The 26,840-nt window shown below is 54.7% G+C and overlaps 1 protein-coding gene across 3 annotated transcripts in view; it reads right to left on the bottom strand.

Annotated features, from left to right (window-relative positions):
* Positions 1–337: 337 nt before the first annotated feature.
* The window catches only part of ARRB1 (arrestin beta 1), a gene marked incomplete at its 5' end in the record, with an annotated part of 72,075 nt that continues 45,572 nt past the window's right edge, over positions 338–26,840 (bottom strand). Inside the window, 15 exons of one of the 3 annotated variants that reach the window (XM_082844540.1) lie at positions 338–708; positions 2,052–2,103; positions 2,882–2,952; positions 5,869–5,892; positions 7,110–7,193; positions 8,367–8,504; positions 9,499–9,571; positions 10,000–10,084; positions 10,957–11,092; positions 13,263–13,330; positions 14,124–14,183; positions 15,544–15,740; positions 16,497–16,541; positions 19,568–19,628; positions 21,409–21,439. In XM_082844540.1, coding sequence (XP_082700666.1) covers positions 597–708; positions 2,052–2,103; positions 2,882–2,952; positions 5,869–5,892; positions 7,110–7,193; positions 8,367–8,504; positions 9,499–9,571; positions 10,000–10,084; positions 10,957–11,092; positions 13,263–13,330; positions 14,124–14,183; positions 15,544–15,740; positions 16,497–16,541; positions 19,568–19,628; positions 21,409–21,439 — 1,237 coding nt within the window. In that variant the 3' untranslated portion in view covers positions 338–596. Of the gene's footprint in view, positions 709–2,051; positions 2,104–2,881; positions 2,953–5,868; positions 5,893–7,109; positions 7,194–8,366; positions 8,505–9,498; positions 9,572–9,999; positions 10,085–10,956; positions 11,093–13,262; positions 13,331–14,123; positions 14,184–15,543; positions 15,741–16,496; positions 16,542–19,567; positions 19,629–21,408; positions 21,440–24,395; positions 24,452–26,840 lie in introns of those variants that run through there. The other 2 variants (XM_082844539.1, XM_082844541.1) reach the window with 2 other exon arrangements.

The following is a 26,840-nucleotide window of genomic DNA, read 5'->3' as shown; positions in this document are numbered from 1 at the left end:
CTGGGGTCCACAAATCTTCACCAATGTCACTGTCAGTCACAGAGGGACATGGGGGGGGATGGGGGAGGAAGGGGAGAGGTGTTTGGTGGGTCCAAACTGCGAAAAGAACTGCATGGAGAATCTATCCACCGGTCTGCCCCTCCCAGCCAGAGGTTGGCCTTCGAGTCGCTCATGTTTTAGCTGCCAGAACTGTGTTAATCACCTGGGAAGGTGGACATCCTCTCACGTGTCTTGAGCCCCCATCCCCGCCCCTCCAAGCCCTCATGCCCCATCTTCCCCTTTCTGCTCCCCATCCCAAGTCAAATTCCAAGACCAGAGCCATGTTGGCCTTTCTGGGGGTCAACAGGAAAAGAGCGGGGGATGGAGAGGTGACTGCAGTGAGAGTGGTGAGGGTGGTGCACGTGGCCCTGTTGGCATGGTGACGGGGCCAATCCTGAGGCCAGAGGTTCACCACCGTGACCTGAAAGACCACTGGGGCCCCCGGTAGAAGCTGGAAGAACAAAGGGGAGGGGGAACCAGGGCAGGAAGAAGACAAACAAGCATCCTAGTGTGTGAGAGCGGACCTGGAGCTGCCCGGAGGGAGGGCCGGCCCCAGTCTATCTGTCGTTGGGCTGTGGAGAGCCGGTACCGTCCTCCTCTTCCTCTTTGTCATCCTTCATGCCTTTCAGTCTCTGGCGAGCAAAGTCCTCAAACACAATGTCGTCGTCGCTGGTGGGAAAGACAAGGAAAACGGGTGTGTTTGCAGGGCAGGGAGAGTAGGTTTATCCAGGGGCTGGAGAGCCTGCACAGCCAGGTGGGACCCAGAGGCTGGCCTCTGGGACTGGCCTTGGATAGAAAGGCCTGCCAGGCTGGCACATCTGGATGCCCATCAATGACAGTGGGACCAGCCAGTTGTGGAAATACCAGAGGGAGGCATGAATTTGCCTAAGGGCTGGAAATTGACCTGGTTCTTGAGGAGTTGGGGTCAAGGGACACATAAAATTGGGAGGGGGGATCAGTGTGGCTGGGTTAGGGCCAGAGGAGGAAGTTATTCCCACAAAGAGGCCAGGCCACCAGCAGTTTCACAGCATATTCTATTCTGAATCCCCCAAGAACAGGCCCAAGAAGCCCCATTCAACCACCCGAAGAAAGCACTCCTGTTTTCTGCACAGGAAGCAGTGGGCCTGGCTTGGAAGAGAAAACCCCTTTTCTCCAGGGAAGTGTCGGCTCACATTCTACCCTGAGGGATCTTGGATAAGACAGGGTCTGTGGGGGGCAGGGAGGGGGGGTAGGCCAATCTAAATAGGGGGGCAGAGAAAATGTGGGTGGGGAAAGAGGGTGCCTGAGGGGGTTTCAGGGCTAAGGGCTGCTTCTAAGAACAGTAAGTTCCCTTCTACTATAAGACATGTCCACATAGGCCCACCCAAGGCCCCAGCCCCACAGAATTGAGCCAGCCACATGGGGTGTCTTCATGGGGTGACTTAAAACCCCATATCCCAAATATCTCCTGGGGGACAAAGGAAGTGTAGATTTGGAGCTGGAGCGAGAAAGCTGCTTGGCCCTGGAGGTATTTCCTGATGTTCGCCCAGGTCCTCCCCCTCTGGCCACTGTCCGGTGACACGACAGCCTTCGACCGCAGGGGAATCCACATTGGTCCTCGGGAGTCAGAAGCAACAAGATCCCCAGAAACTTCCCCTCCCTACGGCCTGATTCCACTGGTTGGGTGAAGGCCAGGCAAGAGAGCCCCAGCCCAGGGCCACAAACCAGCCCTGTGACAGCCGAGCAGGTGCTGTGGATGGACGAACGGACTGACGGACTGACGGACGTGCAAGGACGAGGGAGGAAGACAGACCCCACCAAGGCAGGAGGAAGAGGAACAGGCACCGAGGGTCCTTCAAGTCACATGCAGGCAAGCGGGTTGCTGAAGAGGCGAGCAGAGGCAGCTCTCAGCAGACGGGTTAGACCAGCTGCTCCTCAGGGGGTTAATTAGCATAAATGCAAATAACCAGGTAGCCCCGCCCACCTCCCAAGGCCCGCCCCCCCAATATGTCTGCAGGCAGGGTTTGGCTTACGTGGTGTCAAGTTCTATGAGATTGGTATCTACTGGAGCCTCGTTCTCTGGAACTAAACACAGGGCAGACGAGCGCCCATGGGTTATTGGTGAGTGGGCAAGTGGGCAGGTGGGCACAGGTCCCCACCCTGGGACAACTAAGCTAAGATGGGGAGGGAAAGGAGGAAGGGGAGTGGAGAAGGGGGGGCTGGTCCCTGGTCTTGGTAACACCTCGAATAACCTTAAATGCGGGGAGGAGGGTCCAGGGAGGGCCAGGGAGGCCCACAGCAGGCCCAGGAGAACAGAATAATCTCTGGACCCTGCTCCTTTTGGCACTTCTCCAGCACGACTTAGATTCATTTGTCGCATGCAGGACTGTCACTAACTCTAATACAACCATTTATTCACATTTTCACATCTCTGAACTTGGGGTATGTTTACAGTCAATGGCATTTCAAAGTTTAATTGTGGGAACACTTTTCTTTCTTTGTGGTACATACTACAATGTTTGTTTCAACCGAAACAGTCTTAGGTTTAATCCAGTATCACTTGGAAAAATTATGGGGGTGGTGTGTCCAGGGATCATCTTATCCATGCAGCCCCTTCCGCTATGCCTGGATGCCAGACAAGGGCTCCAAGCATGGCCTGTGCAGCTCCCACCACCACCCCCAGCCCAGAGAGAACAGAGCCAGACCTCTCTATCTCCTGAGGAGTCAGATGCAAATAGGAGTGTGGGCCTCACAAAAAATCCCGTGAGCTGGGGAAAAGGCGTGACCCTGGGCTGAAGGCTGACCCAGAGGTAGGTGGGGTGATACGGATACCCCATCCCAGTGACCCACAGATTCTGCTCACCTTCCCGATGTGGGGGTTCCTCTTTGGGCTTGGGGTGCATTAGGGTGAAGGGCAGCTCCACAGCCACGTCACTGAAAGAGACCCAGACCAGTTGAGCCTTGAATCCAGTCCCAGGCTGTGAGTCTCAATGCCCTGTCACTTTGAGGACTGGGGAGGGTTTTACGGTAGCTGTGGGCCAAGAGGCAGGAAATCTGGCCCCAAGACCCAGTTCCACCACTCTCTAAGCATCAGTCTATCTGGGAGTTGAACTGGGAGATTTCTTCTCCTGGCTCCAAAAAACATGGAAACTTCCCCTTTCCTGAGAAGGATCCCTGGATTCCCACGAGCTGGGAGGAGGCACAGGGGTGGGAAAAGGGTTGCCCAGGGCAGTGAGTGTGCATCTTACTCGCTGAGTGGCTCCAGAGGTGCCCTGAGTCCCTGCTGGCCTCAAATGGCCACAGCCAGCCCAGCCTCCCCTGACACTGCCCTTCCCAACTTCCTGGTTGGAACTCCTCCCACCCTCACTCTGTCTTATCTCCCAACATCTCCAGGGGGCTCCTGTGAAAGTGCTCAGGTGGCCCTAGCTCCCTGCAATCTAGATGATGCACTGCTGAGGTCGGCTTAATCAAATTCAAGCTAGATGGGACCCAGGCCCCAGCACCATCTACATTGTGCACAGAGCCTTGAAGCTGTGTGGGGATGGAAGGATGGGAGCGGTGCTGCTACTGGCTAACGTTTCTGACTGGGCCTTCTCTCCCCTTAGCCCTGATGGACAGAATAATAACAAGAGCAGACACTCACATGGTACTGACTCTGTGCCAAGGAGGAGTACTTTTTTTTTTTCCCGCCTTGCTGCTCAGCTTGCAGGATCTTAGTTCCTTGACCAGGGATCAAACCTGTGCTCCCTGCAGTGGAAGCGCAGAGTCCTAACCACTGGACTGCCAGGGCATTCCGCCAAGGAGTAGTCTAGAGTCACTCATTTAACCTTCACAACAACAATGTACAGGCTGGGAAATTGAGACCAAGGAGAAAACGCAGCATATCCAAGGCTGTACAGCTCTTAAAAGAAAGTGACAGGGCTTCCCTGGTGGTACAGTGGTTAAGAATCCACCTGCCAATGCAGGGGACATGGTTCAAGCCTGGTCTGGGAAGGTCCCACATGCTGCGGAACAACTAAGCCCGTGCGCCACAACTACTGAGCCTGTGCTCTAGAGCCCGTGAGCCACAACTACTGAGCCCAAGTGCCACAACTACTGAAGCCTGCATGCCTAGAGCCCGTGCTCTGCAACAAGAGAAGCCAGCCAATGAGAAGCCCGCGCACTGCAACGAAGAGTGGCCCCCGCTCGCCGCAACTAGAGAAAAGCCCGCGCGCAGCAACAAAGACCCAACGCAGCCAAAAATTAAATTAATTAATTAAATAAAGAAATTTAAAAAAAAAAAAGAAAGTTACAGACTGAGGATTCTGACTCCCTAATTCACACCCTTAACCCTGTGTGATAACATCTCAGAATTGAGAAGGTGATTCCACCCACCCTTTTTCTCCACTCCAGACAAAAGCAGCCCTGAAAGCTCCTCCACTCCACTTAGGTGGTATCACCCTACAAGGCCCTGTCAACTGTGAGCGCCTACAGGCACATCATCTTAGTGACTTTGCTGCCACGGGCCGGTTGAGAGGAGGATGGGGCAGGGGACGGAGGGGTCAAGGGTATAAACTACGCAACCAGAAAGGACTGTTCCATCAGCCCCACCACTCACTGAGGAACACTTCACATCTTTTTTTTTTTTTGGTACACGGGCCTCTCACTGTTGTGGCCTCTCCCGTTGCAGAGCACAGGCTCCGGACGCGCAGGCTCAGCGGCCATGGCTCACGGGCCCAGCCGCTCCGCGGTATGTGGGATCTTCCCGGACCGGGGCACGAACCCGTGTCCCCTGCATCGGCAGGCGGACTCTCAACCACTGCGCCACCAGGGAAGCCCCAACACTTCACATCTTTAAGTCTCACTGAGCTTATCTGGAAAACGGGGCTAACTATACCTACCTTCTAGAGCCACTTCCAGGAGGTGACGTAGGTAAAAGGCTTGGTTAAACTGTGAAGCTTGTGCCTGCCAGAATTATTACTTCCCCTCAATAGGAACATGGGGGTTTCATAAGGCTATTGAAACAAGTTGGCTTTTTTGTTTTTGTTTTTTTTGCTTTTTGCTTTTTGCTTCCAAAGGGGATTGCTTCTCCAGGTTCACTTGGAAAAGTGAGCTATCAGAATGGAAGCTGGTGGAAGACTGACGGCCAACCTTCACTAAAGCCATCCAGAATACAGATGGAAGAATCTGGACCTTAACCTTCCACCAGGCTATGAGCAGTCAAGGGCAGGGGGTGTATCTGATTCCTCTCTGGGAGCTCAGTCCCCCTCACAAGGCTGGGCTCAAGTATGGGTTCAGGAAATTCGTACTGAATTACATTGAATTGAATTTCACCTCTCCAAATGGACTCAGTTTTCTTGGATGAGCAATAGTGGCATCTTGTGACAGGAGGAAGCAAAGCACTGAGTTTGGGGCACAGGCATTTTTGGAATGCACGTGGATCCAGCTGGCTCCAGGAAGCCTTGTCTACAAAGGCAGATCTCAGGACCTCTCCCTGACGACACTCAGCCAGCAGGTAGTTCTCATTAGTGCAGAAGTTTGAAAGCCACAAAGCCTGCATTTCTCCAAAACATCCTGTAAAACAGACTGATTGGGGGCCACTCCCCAGATAAATGGAGCCAACTTTGCTGTCCGCAAAGGTCCTTGTCACTTGGGTAGGGTGGAAGAGCAGGGCGAGGTTTGAAAGGAGAAACTGCACCTCCCCAGTCCCTCTGGAGAGGGTCCTAGTCCCGGCACAGGCCTGAGCCTGGCAATCAAAAGTGACTGCTAAGATTCCTTCCAACCCAGCGCCCGTGATTCTGGACAATCAGGACAATGGTCTCTGGGCCCTTCAGGCAGGTGAGTTGATCAGGTTGAAGGAAGGGACTTTACCTGGATGCAAGATCTCCCAACAGGCTGTGGGTGGGTCAGAGGAGGCGGGAGAAGTGGTCAGGAGAGAGTTCAGAGAGGAAGAAAACAGAAAGCACGTTCATTTGCCACCTCTGTTCCCCTTTGGGGTAGATTAGATCCTGGGACACACTCTACCCACCCCAGTTGTAACTGCTCGTTCAGGGACATACGGAGGTGTGAGCCCTGCGTGGGGAACTGGAACCCAGGCCCGGCTAAGCCAAACTCCCTGTGAGGGGAGCCCCGGGGTCATTATCTGTAAAGGAGACATAAAAGTTAACCCCTGTGCTGCCTGCCCTGGGGAGGCTGGGGCTACCCAATGGCAGAAGGAAGCACTTTAGGATTGCCCAAGGGTTCCTCGAGAAGGAGCCTGAGGCAGACTGTGGGTCCTGCAAGAGTCACAGGACACGGGATTTGAGATCTGTGATTCTGAGATGTCCTATAATATATGGTCCGTATTACACACTGTCACCTGCACAAGGCATTATTCTAAGAATAAAGGAGACTCGATGTCTAATGCTATTAGCTTTCCAATCTTTTCATAGAAATTTATGAATTAAAAAAAATCCCTCTGACAAATTAGAAATCCTAATTCTAGGTTTATAACAACATGTAGGCCCAACATATGGAGAAAAGTGGGAGTCCTTTCTGAGCTTCCACCAGACAATGCTCCAGGTAAGGGAATACGTTTGGTCTACCGCCATGACCCCAGCAGCCAGCCCGTGACCTGGGATGAAGGGAGGAGATTTCAGGAAATGTGTGAGGAATTGTCTGGGCCTCTGTTTCCCCATCTGTACAATGGGAGAGTCGGAGCATCCCCAATCCAACTCTGGAATTCTGAGCTCCTTGAGCCATTTCCCCAGCAGATCAGCCTGGGTATGAGTCGGGGTGGGTGCTGTGCCCTGAGATGTGATGACGGACATGGCACCCTTGTAGACCCCACAGCACAGACTCTGAGGAAGCTTCCCCCCACCTCCCACGTGCCCAGACTAGCGATGGGGAAGAGGAGGAGGAAAAAGAGGAAGAAGAGGAGAAGGGGGGAGGAGAGAAAGAGGGGAGGGGCAAGAGAGGGGCCAAAGGCCTCTGAAGTAGAAGAGGGAAAGGGGAAGGAACAGGATTCAGCTAAAAGGTCCAGCAAACAGGCAGAATGGGGCAGTGGGTGTGGCCATCAGGGACCTCCCTGCTGCACTTCGGGGTCTGGGTCTGGGCTGGGCTGTAGCACTTACCCTCCCCGAGACACCACCAGCTTCACCTTCACTTTGTAGGAAACAATGATGCCCAGGATCTCCCGGTTGGCTCCTTCCCTCAACCTGCAAGGCGACACAGGGAAGTCGGTTCACAGGGCTTGCTGGTGGGCAAGACCCGGCAGGACGGGGTGCGGTGTGGGCAGCGGCCATCGGTCCCTTTCCTGGCCACTCAGCCACCAGGTACAGGCAGAGCCCAGTGCGTGAGAAAGGCGAGGTCTGCTCTCAGGGAGCGGGACCTCAGAGCCCTGGCTTCCGAGTCTGGCTTTGAGCCCCTGCTTCCCTCCAGGGGCCTGAGGCCCAGCAGTGCTGTGCGGAGCGGCTCTTCCTGCTCTCACGTGGGTTCCCTTTGTCTCACTCCTGAGCCAGAGAGGAGAGGGCAGTTGGCGGGGGAGAGGAGGGGAGTGGGTACCAGGGAAGACCCTGCAGGAAGTGATGCTTTAATTAGGTCTCGAAAGCAGGTAGGATTTGAGCCAGGGAAGAAGACAGCAAACGCTCCAAGGGGAGATGGTAGCATAGGAAGGGGCGGGTGAGACAGCGTTTGGGCTGGAGCGGCGGGCAGCGGTGCTGCAGAGGTGGGTCAAACTCCCAGGAAGGGCCAGACCTCAGCGGGCAGGGCAAGACGGGTCCCCACACCCCCAGGTCTCCACTAGAGGAGGGTGGTCTCAGGGAGTCAGTGGTGACCGTGGGACAGGAGTGACCCTATGTTATGGCCCTGGGATCTCTGCCCTCCGGGGACACCCCCACATGTGGTTTAGCCCAGATCACCACCCTCAAATCTCCAGACTCCCCAGGCCTGTCCTGATTCACCCTCTCCTGCTAGGACCCTTCCAGAAGCCACTCCCTTCCTTCCTTCCTTCCAGCCTTGCTCTGCCTCAGGGTCACACTCTATCCAACAGAAGACATGACGTCAGAAGCTCCTGCCTCTTGCACGAAGCCTTTCCAGGTTGCCCTCCCCTAGGCAAGCCAGCAGAGCGCAGCACTGACTACGAGAGGCTGGTCGAGTGGTCCATCTTGCTCTCTGGGGCACCCCTGGATAAGGGTGGATTGGGGGACAGCTTCTCTGGCAGTTCAAGCTCATGAGGACAGGCCCTGGACAACGCTTGGGGAGAGGGTAGCCTGAGCCCACGCTGGCACTGGTGGGACCAAGGTGGGTGTGGACCCGTTTTGGGGAAGGGTAGGGGAGCCAGGGGAGGGGGGACATCCAAGAGCCTGGGACTAGGGAGGGTAGGTCCTCACAGGGTGCTGGAGGCCAGGTTCGTGTCCTCATGTTTGAGCTTCCCGTCCAGGGCGAGGCCCCGCTTCTCTCGGTTGTTGGCCAGGAAGGGGGTCAGCGTGTAGACCTTGCAGAACGTCGAGCTGGGCGCCACTGTGTCACTGGGAAGAAGGGGGACCGATGTGGAGATGCCCCCCAGAGCCAACCCCAGCCCAGCCAGGTCACAGAGCCTGGCCCTGCTCCAAGTCCCCCTCCGCCACGAAGGGGCCACATGGGCCAGGCCCAGCTCTGGCAGGGAGACCACTGCCACCCAAAAGGGGCACATCTCTGCTCCACATGCAAACAGCAATGACTCTGGGGTGATCCAACAACTTCATTCTTGGTTCGTAAGCAGGTGCAAGGTTTTAAAGATTCAAGGTACTGCTCGGCCCTGTGCTGTTTGGCTAGGATAATTTTTTAGTGGAGACAGCATGGACTTTTTCTTTCCCTAACACATTATTATGAAAGAATTTCAAACATACAGGAAAACTGAAAGAATTGTGCAGTGAACACCCATATACCCACCCCCTGGGGTCTATAATGAAGACCTTATTTGCCTTATCTCATCTCCACCCATCACGTGTAAGGCGTTTGGATTGTTCAGTCTTGACCTGCTTTTGCTCCATCCGCCATCCCCCTTCTCAACAATGAGCGAGCTGGGGTGTAGCAAGCCTCAGAGTCAGAAGAGCCCCAGCTCTGCCGCCGGCCAGCCCTGTGAGGCTGAGCAGGTCACCTCTCTGGCCGCATTTCCTTCCCTACGTACTGGGGTCAGCAGCAACCCCAACTCAGAGGGCTTTGTGCGATCTAGGTTTCCAGTACAGTGCAATTATTCTCTTCCCTCCATAACCCCGGTCCTCTTAGATTCACTAGCTCTTATTTTGTCATTCTAGTTTTAGTGGGTCTTTTCCCTGACTGTAGCATGCATTTCCTTATAGCTAAACCAAGCGGATGGTTTCTAAAAGGCTGTTCAGGGTCATTTACACTGAGCGGCAAGGAAATCTGAGGCCAGGCCCTCTGCCAGGTGGAGAAGAGCCACCTGGACCTGTGACCAGACCTAGGGCTTCTCTTTTCCCCACCGGATCCCACACGTCCAAAGCTGGCCTTGTGCTCACTTACTCAGCCTCTTCCATGGCCACGGGGCACTTGTACTGCGCTGTGTTGAAAAGGCAGATGTCTGCATACTGGCGCACTGGGGAGGAAGAGGGAGACAATGTGGGGTGAGCCAGGGGTCCCAGGCTCCCCGAGTTGGGGATGTTCAGCCCCAGACAACAGCCAGTCCACCAGAAGCTTCTGCAGGAGATGGACCCATCCTCTACATGGCAGCTCAAACATGCCCACTCCTTCCATAAACAAAAATCTCCCCCTGAAAGACAGCCCTGGCCAGAACCCAGGGAACCTAAGAGAAGAGGGGGCTTCCACAGTAAACTCATTACCCCGCCAATAAGCAGCCTGTGTTGCCAGCCTCAAAAGCCTTGCCCTTTGGCTTAGCAGGCCTTGGGCTTCTCTGTGGGCCGGTAGTTATGTACAAGGCTGTTAGTGAGGGGGGAGCCTTCAGCTGCCCCAACCCCTGGGAGGAGTCCCCTTGCCACCCCCTAGGCCGGCCCTCTGCCCGAGTACCCGAGATCTTAATCTTCTTCACTGTCTTGTTGGTGTTGTTGGTGACGTGGACGTTGACACTGATGGGTTCTCCGTGGTAGTAGATCTGGGAGGTGTAAGAAGGGAGAGGGATGGATGGGAAGCCTCCAAAGCTTTAGATGACGGGGAGGGAGAAGAGGCCCCACACACATCTCCTGGGGTTCCCCAGGCCTTGGCCACTCTGACATTGGCCCCAAGTTCATCAGCCACTTCCCACTGATGCCTCTGGGCATGTTAAACTTAAGTTCATTTGTGGGACCTTGAAAGATAATTAAGTTAGAAGGTGATACTCCTGTGTTCCACTCCGGGGTTGGCCACCAGAAGTAACGATGACAGTAATAATAACGGTAATGAGGGTGAGAGTGGTGTGACCTTGAACAGGTTATCTAAGCCTCAGTTTCCCCCTCTGTACAATGGAGGGACTGGAGTAGGTGATATATCAAGTCCCTGCCGGCTCTGGCTGCCTGGAATTTAGACCCAGGAGGGTCTGGAAGAAGCAGGAGGAAGGTGGGGAAGGGCTGATGCACTCACTGAGGGAACCTGCTCTGAATCCTCATTGAAGAGCCTCAACTTGCATCTTGGCCCAAGCACTTGCCTTCAGCTGCTCCCGCAAAGGGAGAGGAGGTGCTCACACTTCAAAGGGGGACAGGGGTGCAGGGAGATGGCCAGGACCCAGGACCCTTCAGGAGGTACGCTGACTTCTGAAGTCTATCGCACACTTCGAGCTCATGCCCCACCTCTGCCACGCCTTTAGTCCCCAAGAGGCTTCTCCAAATCCTCCAGCGGAGGTCTCAGATTCCCTGAGCCCTGTGATCCTTGGGCTGGAGGCAGAAGCTCCCAGCCGAGGAGGCCCGGAGGGCATGAGAGAGCTGGGATCTGAGGCTCCAGCCCTGGGGGAGCGGCCCCCCCCCCCCCCCCCGCCAAGCCGGAGCTTCCTACCTCCTTATCCAGGGAGGCCTCCAGATGCAAGGGCTTATCCGACATGAGGAACTGCCTGGTGGTCTCGGCTGTGGGCTGCGGGCCGGGCCTCTCCGGGGCGTATTGCACCTTCCGGATGATCAGGCGCACAGAATTCCTAGTGGAGATGGGTAGAGCAAAGGATGACCAGAGTCACCTGCCTCCATCCTCTTTCCTTGCGACCCTCACATCCTTCTCTTGCTGAAGAGACTGGTTCCCATGACCTCGGACTCCAGTCCAAACTGCAGAGTTTGGCATAGGGCCTTGTCACCATCTGGTGCCACTCCAACCTCCTCCATCTTGTCCCCAGCCTCCTCCACTTCTTCACTATCATTCTCGATGGTCTATCTAGTCCTATTTCTGAAGCTCTGCTTATACTGGGTCCCAGCCTATAACACTCTCTTCCAGCTTCTGCCCTCATTTGCTTCCTTCCTCAAGGCCCAGCCAAACACCTGCTCGACCAGGAAACTCCCGAGATCCGCCCACTCTGATCTTCTCCTGGTCTGAACTCCCTCTCACCACATCAGAGGCCGAACCGTCCCATGGCAGCACTTCATCTGGATCTGTGTGCTGGTGGCCAGCGGGACGCTAAGAAAGGGACCGTTGTTTCACTTCCTGCATCTCTTATGTCACCTAATAGTGTGAGTTCTTTAAGGACAGAAGTTTTTGTCTACGTTGTTCACTACTGTATTCTCAGTATTTATGACAGTGCCTGCTGCCATATAATAAATACCTGCTAAGTATCTATTAAATAAAAATATACACAGGGAAAAAGGGGCCCATGAAGAAATGGGGCTCAGAGAGGTAAAGGAGTTCAGTGAGGAGGTGTGGATTCAGGCAGGGGGAGTAAAGAGGATAAAGACTCAGTGAGAGGATGGAGGCCCAGAGATGGGATGGGGCTCAATGAAGGTGATGGGCTCAGGGAGGAAACAAGGACACGAAGATTTGGTGAGGGGATGGGACTCAGCCAGGCAGTCTCCTGTCAGGTGTGCTAGGTATCCCGGCATCCCTCTTTCTCAGCTAAGCCACCTCCATTCCCTGAGCTGGATAGCCGGGGCTAAAGTCCTAGCTCTCCCCATGCTAACTATATGACCTTGAGTAAATTAACCTCCGTGCCTCAGTCTCCTCATCTGTAAAATGGTGACAACAGCAGGACCCACTTCTTAGGGTTGCTGTGAGGACTGAATTAGTTCATACATGTCCATCACTTTGAACTGTGTCTGGTGTCTAATAAGCTCTTGATAAGTGATAGTTGCTATATCATTATTAGTAACTCCAGCGTGGACTTAAAATGTCCCATTGGTGGTAGGTGCTGGCTCTCAATGCTGTCTCCTCTTCCCTGCTCTGGTTAGGCCACCTACCACAACCTACAACCCCCTTCCTTTCTTCTGATCTCAGGGCTTAAGAAGAAAAGGGGGACAGAGAAGCAAGGGAGAAGGATCCCATCTCCACACACACATAAGCTGCCAGGCTGGAGTTAGAGATGTGCAATGCATCCTGCGACCACTAGGTGGCAGACTCAGCCCGCTCCCTAAGAGGCTGCAGCGCCCTCAGGAAGCAGGGTGCATCAGAGCCGGGGGCTGAGGCCAGCCTCGCCGGGAGCCAGAGCAGAGCCCGACCCCAGGAGGGGCAGGTGTGAGCGCGGGGCTGGGCAGCTCACCCCAGAAGTCAGGGCCAGCAATTTCTGGCTGCTAGCTTGGGCTCTCTGTCTGCCCAGGGCTGTGTCTCTCCAGGAAAAGGTTTCCCCTCTCCGACATACGGCTGACCTCCTCCCTCTGCCCTGGGTGGGTTCACGTTCTCCCCCTCCCTGCCTTGTTTGGAAGCCTCCATTGACACCCCCCTAACCCGCCGCCACAACCTCCTGCTGATGGCCTCCCAGGAGAACTGGGAGATGGGGGTCCAAGCTGGCGGGAAACATCTTGTTCACTGTTTAAAACAATCTGATTTTCGTTTTTCGTTTTTTTTCCAAAACAAAATTAAAGGACACGCCGTCTGGAGAGGAAGAGATTAGAGGCAGGGAGATAAGGGAAGCGGGTACAGTGGTGCAAAGGAAAAAGCGCTGAGGCCTGAGCCAAGGCAACTGAGCCACCTCCCCCAGGAAGCCCTCACAACCTGCAAGCCTTCCCGAGTGCCCTTTGCAGAGTTCCCAAGGCTGGAGCGTGAGGCCCCTCCTCGCACACTTCCAGGCATTGTGACTTCTGTCTTCTTCGGACTTTGCCCATCCTGTCTCCCTACCCCTGCCAGCAGGCAGCCCACGCCCAGGCAGGCGGAAGCTGCGCCCTTCTCACCGCTTGTGGATCTTCTCCTCCAGGTTCTCAGCGCAGAAGGCTTTCACTTCATAGTCCACACCGCAGGCCTGTGGGGAGGGGTCACTGACCGCAGAGCCTTGGAGAGGACCGGCTCCCCTGAGCACAGCCTGCCCACCCTCTCATGTAACAAGGCCGCTGGATGGGAGCACCACGTTCCCACGGCCTGACCCCCCTCGTCTGACTCGGAGCCCTGCGCTCAGCCAGCCGCGGGGCTGCCTCCCCCATCCGACCTTCCCGCTGAGCTGCTCCCTGACCGGGCTCCTCTCCAGACTCCTGCCTGTCTGGGGGGCTGTCCTCATCACTCAGCGAGGCAGCCGCCCAGAAACAACAACAGGCACCTCTGAGCCCTGTTTAGAGAGCTCCCCCTGACCTCCGGTGCACAGACCCTGCACTGGGCGTGTCCCTGCAGCGTCTCACTCCACCCTCTAGACCGCACGACGAGGCACATCCTACCACCTCCATTTCGCAGATGAGGAAACGGGCTCAGAGATCTGAGGCCTGGGCCACTCATGGTGTCACTCCTCTCTGAGCCTCAGTTTCCCCACCTGTGAAACAGTGATGACTGCACCTCCACACAAGGTTGTGAGGCCAGCTGGTTTTCCGGAGAACGTTCTGCAGACGACACTGAGGCCAGCGAGACTGACCCTGGGCACATAACTGAGTGATACCGTATCTGCTGCCCTGCCTGAAAAGACTGCTCATCTGAGGTGGGATCAGCCTGGCCTAGAGGCAAGGAGGCTTCTACACGGAGGGTTCCAGCACCCTCCCCAGAGAGAAAGCCAGGGAACTGGAGACGCAGTGTCCTGGACCCAGAGAGATGCTCCCTTGGGGGTGACCCACCTTCCCTGTGTCTTCAGGCCCCGGCTGCAACGTCACAGAACACGGGAGGTTCGGAGCGATCTGTTAAGAGGACGGACAGACCTGTCACATTCACCACTGACCTCTCTGTGTCTCCCATCCCAGGCACCCATACACACATTCATCAGACCAGGGGACCCTGAGGACAGGCCATGTCCCTCCCATCAGACTAGGGAATTCAGGGGACAGACCATGTTTCCCCCATCAGACCATGCCAAGCCACGCCCCATGTTAGACCAGAGCCCCTTCAGTTACGCCAAGGATTTCAGTGTTTGTCTTTATCTAAGGGTTTAACCCAGCACAGTCCCCACAGAACAAGAGGTGAAAAGGTCTTTCCACGATGTCCACTGTGGTAGGCAGAATAATGGCCCCCCAAAGATGTCCACATCCCCATCTCCAAAACCTGTGATAACGTTACCTTAAATGGCAAAAGGAACTCTACAGTGTGATTCACTTAAGGATCCTGAGATGGGGAGATTACCCTGGATTAACCAGATGGGCCTTATCACAGGGTCCTTAACAGTGAAAGCAGGAAGCAGAAAAGACAGCGTCAGAGTGATGGGATTCGCGAAAGACTGGACCAGCCATTGCTGGCTTTGAAGATGGAGGAGGGGCAGGCTAGGGACCAAAGAGTGTGAGTGGTTTCCAGAAGCAGGAGAAGACAAGGAAACAGTTTCCCTCCTGGAGCCTCCAGAAAGAATGCAGCCCTGCTGACACCTGGTTTTAGCCCCGTGAGACCTGATTTTGGTTTCGGACCTCCAGAACTGTAAGATAACACATTCGTGTTTTAAGTAGCAGGTTTAATTACTACCAGGTTTGCGATGATTCCTTAGAGCAGCCACAAGAAGCTAACACATCTATGACAGAGAGGATGGCTCTGCGTCCTCTCCCCTTCTCTGACCCTCACAGAAAGCCGGGGGATTTCACTGAATCACAGAATCAGAGTCTGAGAAACAGTTAATTTGAAAATCCAGAATCTTGGGGTCTTGGAGTGGAAAGATGGCCGAGCAGGGAAATCCACTACTTGCCATCCTCGTTTGTGAGCTGGGTTGAAGCAGGGCTAGTGGGCAGCCGGTCTGAGGGAGGAGACAGCCTTGCGGTGACCCAGGGGCCAGAAAGGGCTCCTTCTTTCTCTGCAGCAGCCCCCCTCGACCCCCCTTTCTCCCACCAATGACCCGGACTCAGGAGGGTCTGGGGAGTAGCGCAGAGGTAAGGGTGATGCCCCTGGCAGTGGCCAGAGACACTTACCAGGCAACGTAAGTGCCAATGCCCTGGTCCCAGCGTACACTGGGAAACTGGGTGGCCCGGCGCTGCTGCCCCAGCTGCCCCCATATGCCTGCCCAGAGGGCTTGCTAGACGTGATGTTTCTGGAGTGGGGCCCCAGGGGCTGGCAGTCCCTGACCTCAAAGGTGAACGGGTAGGCGTGCTCGCCCAGCTTCTTGATGAGGCGCTCCTGCAGCCGAGTCAGGGGTTTCTTGTCCTCAGGGGCTGGCGGGAAGGACTGCACGTTGGCCACAAACAGGTCCTTGCGAAAGGTCAGGCCCAGGACATCCAGGTCCTCCCGGCCGTAGCGGAAGGCGCAGGTCAGTGTCACATAGACTGTGGGAGCAGGGGGCACTAAGGAGGGGCCTGGGAGGGCAGCAAACACTCCCCCCAGAGCGTGAGCCGCAGCCCTGGGACTGGCCCCACTGGAGGCACAGGTCTGTCCCAGAGCTCCTGCGGGGAGGGCTGCGCTGCCCTTGGGATGGGGTGTCAGGTGCCTGGCCCCTGGGAGGAAGTGGGGCTGACTGCTGGATCGGTTCTGTTCTTCTCCACCCCCACTGCAGCCCAGGGCCTGTGTGGAGAGGGTCTGACAGGGTTGATAGGGGCTGGGAAGGAGCACAGTGGGAAAGAGTAGTGGGAGGGGAAACAAGTGCTGGGTGGTGTCCGGAAGGCTCAGAGTCTTGTCCCACTCACCCCCCCACCCCGCCTCCTGTCCTCCTGCTGACCTTAGACAATTCCTTGACCTCCCCAGGAATCAATCTTCTCTTCTGTACAATGAGACCCTAACTCCTGCTCTGTTTGCATCCCCAGCCTTGCAACAGTCATGATGGATTGATGTAAAAGGGCTCAGGGCATTAGAAGGTTCTCCCAAAATGGGCGCGGGCAGGGCCGCCCCAGGCCGGGGGAGGCCAAGGCACCTGCTCTGACGTTGACTAGAGCTGTCGAGGGAAGTACCAGCAGGGAGGGGCAGGGACAGGCTTGTTGCCTCTCGTACTGCTGACATTCTGCCTGCGAGTCAGGAAGGCCCTCGGCTGGAGGTCATGGAGGAAAAGGAGGCCCCTTGACAGGCTGGGGGTAAGGGCCACAGCTCACCTCTCCTCTCCTTGAGATATTCAGGATCCACCAGGACCACACCATCTGGAGGAAGGACAGAAGGTGAGTAGACTTGACCATTTCAACTTCTGAGCCCCAAACACCAAGTTCAATTGAAACTCAACCATTTTTCTGTCCAAAAGCATCATGAGCGAAATGGGGAGGCCAGCGCCCGGTCGATGGTACCACCATGTCCCCCCTTACACACCCACCCAGGCTGGCCTGACAGACCCAGCTCACAACTTTGGGCAGATTATTTAACTTCTGTTTCTTCATCTGTTAGTCAGAATAAGAAGATGGGTCCAAAACCCCAGTATCAGGTATACTCTGGAATTCAGAAGGTTTGAATTGTAGGAACACCATATGGTCCATCGTCCACAGGTTCTCTAATGTCTTCTGCCAGGTCTGGGCGGCACCCCTTGTCAATCATTGATACCTCTGCAGGGAGACGCAAATATTTTCACCAGGAGGGTCACTAAGGTATCGGTGGCCTCCCATCAGTTCAGGTCAGGTTTGCCACTGATGGAATTTTGTGTCAAACTCATGAACAGTTTGGGGCTTGCAGAGGTTTGGGATTTGGGATTAACAGATGCTGTAGTACCTACGTCACAGGGCTCCTGTGAGGACGAGATGAGTCAGTATGTGTAAAGTGTTAGACAGTGCCTGACACGTGTGACACCATGGAGAATGTCCCGAGGCCTGGTCTTGGGAGTACAGAGTCCAGCTGAAGACGAAGGATGTTTTCTCTGCCCAGACCCCAGGAGGCCAAAAAGACTGGCTCAGGGGTCACCCCGTCACCTGCCCTCCCCAGTCTAACCCACAGCCCCCCTCACCCCACACTGACCCCCAGAGCTGACCCCTCAGAGGCCACATTAGGAAGTGAGTGCCCGGAGGGTTCCTGGTCTTCTCCCAGTGCTGGGCAGGTCCAAGGGACGACTGGTCAGGGGGTGCCCACCCCGTGCCCAGAGCCTGACGTGCATCTTCCCTCCTTTTACCGTGGGCTTTCCTCTGGGCCTGGGCACCAGGGGCTGAGTGGAAACTCAATGCAGAGGACATCCCAGCAAGGGCACTCCCCGAACCAGGGGTGTCAGGGAAGGCTCCCTGGGGGAGGGGGAGGGGGAACCAGGTCTTAAGGGCAAGTAAAGGTCATCATTTAGGTGACCAAGGGACAGCCCAAGGTGGGCAGTGGGAAGAGCACGGCTCTGAGGCTTGGGAGAGCAGACCCCAGAGGCGTAGGAGGAAGGAGGGCCGGGCCTGACCTTAAACGTCCTGTCTGTGAGGTCAGGGGGCTCGGACTTGCCCCTGAGTTTGCAGGGTAACCAGGGGTAGAGTTAAACATCGGGAAGACACGATCAGCTCAACGTTGTGAGGGAAAAAGGTTTTCTCGCTGTGGGTCATTTGAGCAACTCTGGACGATGCCCCAGCACGCTCTGGGATCTGCAGGGCCTGGCATGAAGCAGGTGCTCTATGAACACTTGTCAAACAGTTCTCAGGGTGCCTGTGTGTGTTAGGGGAGCCAGATCCCTTGTGTCCCTCTCCCCAGTCCCCGTGACCCCGCTGCTATCCTTAAAGGCCAAGGGGTGTGAACAGCCCTGGCCTCAGGCAGCCTGCAGGAAACTCTGCCTTGGAGCAGGCCACAGGCGAACACAGGGAGGCTTGCTCCCTGCCTCCAAGGTCAGGGAGGAGATGGAGATGGCAGAGGGGGCAGTGAGCTTCAGAGGACACCAGACAGGGCTGGGGAGGAGAAGTGGGGCGGGGCCATAGTGCTCCAGGCCAGGAAGGGAGGGGCCTGGAACAGAGCTGGACTCTGCAGCCCACAGCCTGCTCAGGGACGCCAGGGACTCCCCAGGTCTCCTTCCGTAACGTCACAAAGGCCTTCCTCTCAGCGAGCTGAAACCTGCCACTCTGCTCCCTCTGCCCCCACCTGGGCTCTGGAACCACAAGTCACTCCTGTCCCCTGGGCCCCAGCAAAGCCCGCAGGGATGTGATGACAGGCCACGTTCTCTGTGAATTTTTCCCCAAGCAACACATCCTACTTTCTTCACCTGGACTTGGCCTCATGCAGTTTCCAGGGCCCATCCTCCCAAACCGTCACCTTCTTTGGCCTCACTCGGGTTTGTTCACGTCCCTCGTTAATCATTTAACCTCTCTGGGCCTCGTCCACATTTGTAAAATAGGGGTCATCCTGGGCCTCCCTCCCTCAGACAGTGTGGGAAGAGGCAATGAGACTGAGGTTCTTTAAGGAGAGCTTTGGTTCTTAGAATCCTAACTGGGGGCGATTCTGCCCCACAAGGGGATATTCGCAAGGTCTAACACCATTTTTGATTGTCGTCCTGGGATGGGGGGACTGCTGGTGTCTAAAGGGCAGAGACCAGGAATGCTGCTAAGTACCCTTCAGCAGAGAGGATGGCCCCCGCCAGCAAAGAATGATCCAATCCGAAATGTCAAGAGTGCTGAGGTTGAGAAGCCCTGAACAAGAAAAAGTCCTTGCAAGGGGCCTTCAGCCACAGCCCAACCTCCGGTAAGAACCCCACGTCAGCGAGGACAGCCTCCGTTTCACAAGCCCCTAGGTTTTCCTGTCACCTCCCACCCTTTGCCATTAGGAGGGAGCAGAACAAAGGTTCTGCGAAGCCAGACTGCCTGGGTTTGTTTGAATCCAGGCTCCTCGATCTACTCGCTCTGTGACCTGGAGGAAGTCACTTAACCTCCCCGTGCCTCGTTCTCCTCGGTAAAGCAGGGATGATAATAGGAGCAGTTACCCTCGGTGTTGGGTACCTAATAAGGCTTACGATAAGTGGTGGCTGTTGTCATCCTCCTGGTGTCATCAGGACACCGGCCCTGCTTCTTACCTCAATCCTTCCCACAATTTCCTCTCACAGGTCCCTCAGTTGAAGAGGAAAGTAGCTGCTTGGTAAGCTTTTGCTGACTGAACGCACGTCCTGTTCTTGGTACCAGGCCACTCTGGAGACCTGAAGGCTATTCCTGGGCAGCTTCAACGCGCTCTTCTCTGGAAGGAGCCAGGCCAGCCCTGCCTCCCCCCTCCCCTCCCTCTCTGGCCTCCAGGGACTCACCCACGGGGTCCACGAGGTCGATGTGGTCCACAAAGTCCCGCTTTCCCAGGTAGACGGTGAGCTGGGGAGGAGAGGCACAGAGGGTGTTAGCAGCTGTGGGCCCCCGCCCTGGAGGAAACCCTGGGAGCTGCCCCTGAAACCCCTGGACCCAACCCTAGCCCTCATCAAAATCCTAACTGGACTTGGACCTGAGCCCCAGTCCTAATCCTAACAAGCCCTTGTATAATTTTTAAAGCACCCGTTCATCCCAAAGCCCTGTGAAGAAGTTGTTATTGTTCCCATTTTGCAGATGAGGACACTGAGGCCTGCAGGGATCTTCCTGCCAAGCACCACTGAGGGTGGAGAGGGGGTAGCAAAGGAGTCTGCTGGGAGGGGGTGCTGGGTGCATCTTTGAAAGGACGGGGGGACCCAGAGCAGGGCCAGCAGCGCCGAGAGGGTGCTCTGAACACTGAGCTCTGTGCCCTTCACTGCTCCCGGCCTCTGTGCAGCCTGCAGTGATCCACTCGAAGGACTTGTTTTCCGAGGCAGTGAGCGCCCCACTCGTTAACCAGTCTTCAGGGAAGAACCCCAGAGCTAGAATCCAGAGTGTCATCCTGGATGCTTCCTACTCCTCCCCAATCCCTAAACACTGACGAGTCTCCCTCCACCAGATTTCTCCATCCTCACAGCCAGCATTGGCTGAACTACACACCAGCCCCTTGACGGTCTGCTGCCTGGAGCCTCCTCTACTTTGGACCTTTCTCCCCTCCTTAGCCACACTGGTCATCCTAAAATGCAAATCTAACCATGGTAGTCTGGTCTGAAAACCCTCTGATGGTTCCTCAGTGCCCAGAGGTAAAATGACAAATGAGTTTCATTCCAAATGCCAACTCTGATTGATTGGTAAGGGCTGCCTGGGGCCCTGGGTTGAGAAGAATCCAAGATGGAATATGGGCTCAGCAGGAAAGGGTGAACAGTGATTGGTGATGTCTGCCTCGGACTCAGAAGGGAGACATGGGTGATTGGTGATGTCTGCTGTGGGCTCAGAAGGGAGACGTGGGTGCACGTGGTGCTATCTGCCAGCCCAGGCCAGGAGTCCGAGCTCCTAAGCCCGGCCACCTCCCCCTCTCAGCTCCTGCTCCCTCTGCCTCCCTCTTGGCACCCAGACTCCCTACAACTTATGTTCACGCCTTGCATGCCCTTGTCCACCCTGCCTTGCCTGGGAATGCATCTTTCCCCACAGAAGCCATCCCTGACCACCCAGGCTGGGTCTGCAGCTATACTTACCACTTTATATTGAAATTACCAGTTTCTGTATCTACCTCCCTCATCTGGCCCTGAGGGGCACGGGCTGTGCCTTAATTATCTCAGTACACCCTACCCTGATTCCCACTGGCTCAGCCTATACCTGACATGGAATGATGTCAGTAATATGTGCTGAACTGAGAGGAAAGCAGGATGGAGCCTGGGGCCATATTAAGAAAGAGAACAGGGCAGGCACTGGGAGCTGCCCCGGATAACAGGGTTCCGTAGAGAGGCTCCAGGGGCCGCTCATGCCGGAGGACTCACCACCCCTGAGGCCCTTGGCACTTGTTCTAATTATTGCACTCACAGTGCAGCCTCTCCGTGATGGGTCACACCAGGGCAGGGGTTCCCTAAAGTCCAGGAGAGTCGTCCTGCCCTCCTGAGACGGCAAGTTTGCTGACAGGGCCCCTCTCCTTGTAGTCGAGGGCTCCTAAGGACAGGGCTGTGTCTCTCCCTCAGACAGGGTGTGCAGGTCCTTCGCGGCAGTAAAGATGCCGGAAGAGGGGATGAGAGTTTGAGGACAGAGAGGAGACAGGGTGCGGCTGCTACAGACTCACCTTTCCATTGGGGCTCGCCTTCTTGAACACCCTGGGGAGAGAAAGAGCGGGAAGGCCAGGTTAGCATATCCCGCCCAGGGGAAGGTTCCTGCAGGCCGTCCCTCGGCAGGACCAGAACAAGGGCTCTGGAGTGACTTGCAGGCACCGACCAAGCGCTGGGAGCCGGAACAGTGCCTGGCATGATCAGATCTCACTCTCTTCCACTGCCATCCCCACCTGAGTCGCCATGCTTGCCTTTATAGGTCCCCTGGGCTCCCTCGACAGCCCCCTCGGTCTGTTCCTCACCCAGCAGGCAGAGGGAGTCTTCCAAGATAGGTCAGACCTGGCCGCTCATTTGCTCAAAGTCCTCCCAGCTCACGCAGAGGCACGGCCTTGTGTGTGTGGTTTGCCCTCCCCCTTTACCTCCCAGCTTCACCTCCCCCTACTCTCCCCCATCCTCCAGCCGCAAGCCTGCTGGCCTTTCCTCCAACACACCAGGGTGGTCCCTGCCTCAACAGTCCCTTCCCTGGGACATTCTCCCCACACAGATACGCTTGCCCAGCCCCGCGCTTTATACGATGAAGCTTCACCCTGTGCCTACCCAGTGTTCCACATCCTCTCACTGTACTTTCCCGTTTTCCACAGCACTCACCACTTCCTAACCCACTACATAACTGACTCTCGGATTACAGTTATGCCCGTCTACTCTGCTAAGGGCAGGGATCTTTGTCTCTCTCATCTGCTGATGCGTCCCAAGCACCTAGAACGGCACATCTAGTAGGTGTTTAATAAACCTGTGTTAATGAATGGTAGGCAGCCAGCACTTAATAAATATTAGTTGAGAGGGTGAATGAATGAATTAGTGAAGGAATCAACTGAGGAACTGAGGCCAGGAAGGGAGGGGATGTGCCCACGGCCACACAGCAGAGCACGGATGCGGGGTCGGGCAGAGGCATGGTCCCTGACTCCCGTAAAGTGCTCCCTCTGCCTCCCAGAGCACACCCTCCCCCAGCAGCTCTTCCTGCTGTCTCCCTGCAGCTGGTCTGGGAGCCTGAGGCCCCTCACCTATCCCCCATCATCCAGCCCCAGAACCGCTCAGAGCAATGTTGGGAGGGAGAGAAGAAAGGTAGAGACGGAGACCCAGAGGCAGAGAAGGTATTGGAGGAGGGAGGGGAGGGAGGGAGGGAAGGGAGGGGGATGCTGGCTCTGGAGATGTGACAGTAAAGGATGGAATGAGAGATGATAAAACAAACAAACAAGAAAGGGAGAGAGAGACAGTCACAAGGAGAGATGGAGCAGGCACAGAGCAACAGAGCAGACCTGCATGCGCTGAGAGCGATGCAGGCAGCCCAAATCCTGGAGGGGCAGGAGGTCCAGCAGGCATCCAGGGCAAGGCGGGGTGAGGCCCACAGTGTCCCAGCGACAGCAGGTCCTCCCAGAAGGGGAGTGGGGTGGTGGCTCTGTGCTGCCTCCGTAGCCCCCCCCATCACTCCCCCCCCTTACTTTTGGGGCCCAAGGGACCACTGATGGGTCTGAGCTTGGTTGGCAAATAAGAGCCTAGCACATCCCTCCCCCACCTCCCCTAGGAGTTCTGGGTTTTTCTCCTCCTCATAAATATTTATCAGTGTTTGGAGTGTGAAGATGCCACAGTCAGCTGGGGTATAATAATTGCTAAAGTGAGAAAAAAATACAGATCACACAGTTTGAACTAGCAGTTCCCAAGCTAAGGCCAGACCTGCAGAGGAGACCAGAGAAGTGACAGGCCACAGAGATCCCAGGTGCTTCCAGAAGCCTCAGTCCACCCCTCAGGAGCCCTGGGTCGGATGGAAAGGAGAGGCCACAAATGCCTGAGGCCATCCCAGTGACCCCTGAGAGGGACCAGCAGCACCCTGGCCACAGGAAGCTGGTGCAGGGGGCCAGCTGGGAGTAGTGATAGAGAGAGAAGGGAGGGAGGGAAGGAAGGAAGAAGCAATTAACATTTTTATAAAGTAGGAACTAGCATTTGCTGAGTGCCCCATTAATTATTTCTCATAAAAGCACTGTGAAATGAGCATTATAACCCTCATTTTACAGACAACGAACTCGAGATTCAAAGAGACGTAGTAATTTTCCCAGAAACATACAGCAAGCAAGGGGCTAATAAGTCAGGATTCAGACCCAGTTCTGTCTGCCTCCAGAGGCTGGTTATTTTCTGTCCAACCCTGCTGCCTTCCTAAAGCAGGTGTTTTTATCAACGTCAGGAATAACAGAAAAAGGGGAAATGAGGACAGGAGTTGGGGGGAGAAATGAAAGGGTGAGGAAGGAGCGACCAGGAGAGTAAGCGTGACGAGGGGCAGGAAGCACGGCCAGCCCAGCAGTGGGAGATGGCCCGCTGCTAACTCAACCAGCCACCGGGCCACCTCCTCAGGAAGCTGGACGCTGATGGCTTCCTCAGACAACAACAACAGCTGCGGGCGCCCCCCAGGCTTGTACGCCCTCAGCATGTCTCAGTATTTTTCCCAGAACACTGTTGTTGATCCTTCCACAATCCCATTTCAGAGATGAGAAAACTGAGGCTCAAAGAGGTGAATTATGGCTGCCTGTCTCCAGAGCCTATGTCCTTTCCACTCTGTCCCACAGCCAAACGGTCCCTGAAACAACTCCACTGGCTTCCTGACCACAATGCTGTCAGAGAAAAGGCCCCTGCAGGGGTGCTTCCAGTTCACTGGGACCCCCACCTGGTGCAGGACCTCAGAGATGGCTTCTGCCTGTCCACTTTGAAGGGCAAGCACAAACACACAAAACTGAGGTAAAAGCCAAACTTCCAGACTGTGGGATGGCTGGGTTTTGTTCATCCCCAAGTCCCGTTTGTACCCCATAAGCCCGACCCTCAGAGCCAAAGCTGGGTCCCACGCAAGAAATACTGGTGGTGTTCTAGCTGATTAAGACTCTCTGGAGATAAGGAACAGAAACCCACCTAGCAGAGCTCAAGAAAAGGAGAGGGTATGATAAGGAGGCAAAAATCTCACGGGAAGGATACGCAGGCAGGACGCACGGGGGCTGGAGCCGGGAACGGGGAAGCCATCAGCCTCTCAGGCGGCTGCTCTCGTTCTCCACCTCTCTCCCTGGGGCTGCATGTTCTCCCGGCTGCACTGCTCTGTGTGCGGCTGCTACATTGCCTCTGTGGACCAACTCTCTGCTTACTCAGGGCTTTTCTGCCCCTCCATCATTTTGGCTTGCATGTGGCTCTCACTCCGACCCTACTTCTACTCTGCCTCTGCTCAGCTTCTCACGGTTAACTGGTTGAATGGCCCAATTCCAAATCCCCAGGAGAGGAATTTCATTGGTCAGTTTTGGTCAGGTGTCCGATGCCTGGGCCAATCAACTAGGCTTAGGGTGTGTCATGTGGTCCATCAGGCATGGGCAGAGGAGGGTCTGTAGAGCAGTGTTTTTCAACCCAGGGGTCACAACCCATTAGTTGACAATGAAATCAACTTACAGAGTTGCCACCAGCACTTTGTTGTTGTTGTTTTTTAATGCAATAGAATAAAAGATACAAGCATCAGGTGCAGATGGCAAAGGTATAGTAGATACTACTATATTTTACCAATATTCTATTGCCCTCTAAGGCTGGGCATATGGGTGGATCAAATTTCTCCAGTCCTATGAAGTTAGTCGTGCCCATGCAGCTTGCTCTGGCCAAGGGAACATGCGTAGAAGGGCCATATGTCACTTCCGGGCAGAAGCATTTAAGGGCTGGTGCATGATTCCCCATGCTGTTTATATTAGCCTTCTATGGAGGCTATAACAAAGGGTCACAAACTTAGTGGCTTAAAACAACATAAATGTATTATCTGGCAGTTCTGTAGTTCAGAAGTTCAAAATGTACCTCACTAGGTTAAAATCAAGATGTTAGCAGGGCTGCGTTCCTTTCCAGAGGCTCTAGGGGTAAATCTGTTTCCTTGCCCTTTCCACCCACATTTCATGTCTCAAGGCCTCTTCCTCCATCTTCAAAGCCAGCAACAGCAGGTTGGGTTCTTATCACATTGCATCGCTCTGACCTCCTCTTCTGCCTCCCTCTTCCACTTTTAAAGACCCTTATGAATACATGTAGCTCCCTATTTTAAGATCAACTGATTGCCATGTGATATAACATATTCAAAGGTTCCAAGGATTAGGACGTAGACATTGTTGGGGGGCCATTCTTCTGCCTACCACAGCCTATTTCCTCTATCACTGAAACCAGCAATGATCTGGATGGGAAAGCCTTCAGAGACCGAAATCCCAGGGCTCTCCTGCTAGATGATAGACATGTAGCATGACAGAGAAAAAAAGCTCTTGAGCCACTGAGATTTGGGGGTTGTTTGTTACTGCAGCAAACCAGCTTCTCCTGGCTAATAGGAAAAGTAAATATTATTTAGTAAAACGTTTGTTTCAGATGAACTGAGTTACAATGTAAAATGAATACCACGCTGCACATTTTTAACTGTTTAAAATCCACTGCTCTAGAGAACATGCCTAAAACAAACATGCTGTATCAGTGTCTGTGCAGCCTGCTGGATCCTATTTTCTGATTCTGCCGCTTTTCTGTGTGCCACCAGTCCTCCCAATGTCCCTTCGTGCCTATAGGGAGAGGCCTATATCGTGAGGGACCCAGAACAAAGTACCTTCCTAGATAGATTATCCAACAACCAAGAGTTTATAAGTTTGTATAGTACAGCCAAACAATGGAATAATACTACATAGCATTGAAATTATGCTTGCATCTTTCATAACACAGGGAAATGCCTATGATAGAATATTAAGCAGAATAAATCAGGAATCAAAACAGTATTTTTGGCATGAGCTCAACTTTATACTCAATAAATACCCAAAAGAAAGAAGGAGAAGACAAGGTTGTTAATACGGCAATACTCCTCAAACTGATCTATGAATTCAATGCAACCCCTATCAAAAATCGCAGCTGGATTTTTTGCATTAATTGACAGGCTGATCATAAAATTCATATGGAAATGTAATAGCCAAAACAATCTTGAAAAAAAAAAAAGGAACAAAGTTGGAGGACTCAGACTTCCCAAATTCAAAACTTACTACAGGGACTTCCCTGGTGGCACAGTGGTTAAAAATCTGCCTGCCAATGCAGGGGACATGGGTTCGATCCCTGGTCCGGGAAGATCCCACATGCCGCGTAGCAACTAAGCCCGTGCGCCACAACTACTGCACCTGCACACTAGAGCCCGCGAGCCACAACTAGAGCCCGTGTGCCACAACTACTGAGCCTGTGCTCTAGAGCCTGTGAGCCACAACTACTGAAGCCCACGTGCCTAGAGCCCGTGCTCCGCAACAAGAGAAGCCACCGCAATGAGAAGCCCACGCGCCGCAACGAACAGTAGCCCCCATTTGCCACAACTAGAGAAAGCCCACGCGCAGCAACAAAGATCCCACGCAGCCAAAAATAAACAAGTAAATAAAAT

The sequence above is a fragment of the Leucopleurus acutus genome (assembly GCF_964270905.1).
Source record: "Leucopleurus acutus genome assembly, chromosome: 8".
In the NCBI taxonomy this organism is placed as follows: domain Eukaryota; kingdom Metazoa; phylum Chordata; class Mammalia; order Artiodactyla; family Delphinidae; genus Leucopleurus; species Leucopleurus acutus.
This window is presented reverse-complemented; position numbering and strand designations above follow the sequence as displayed.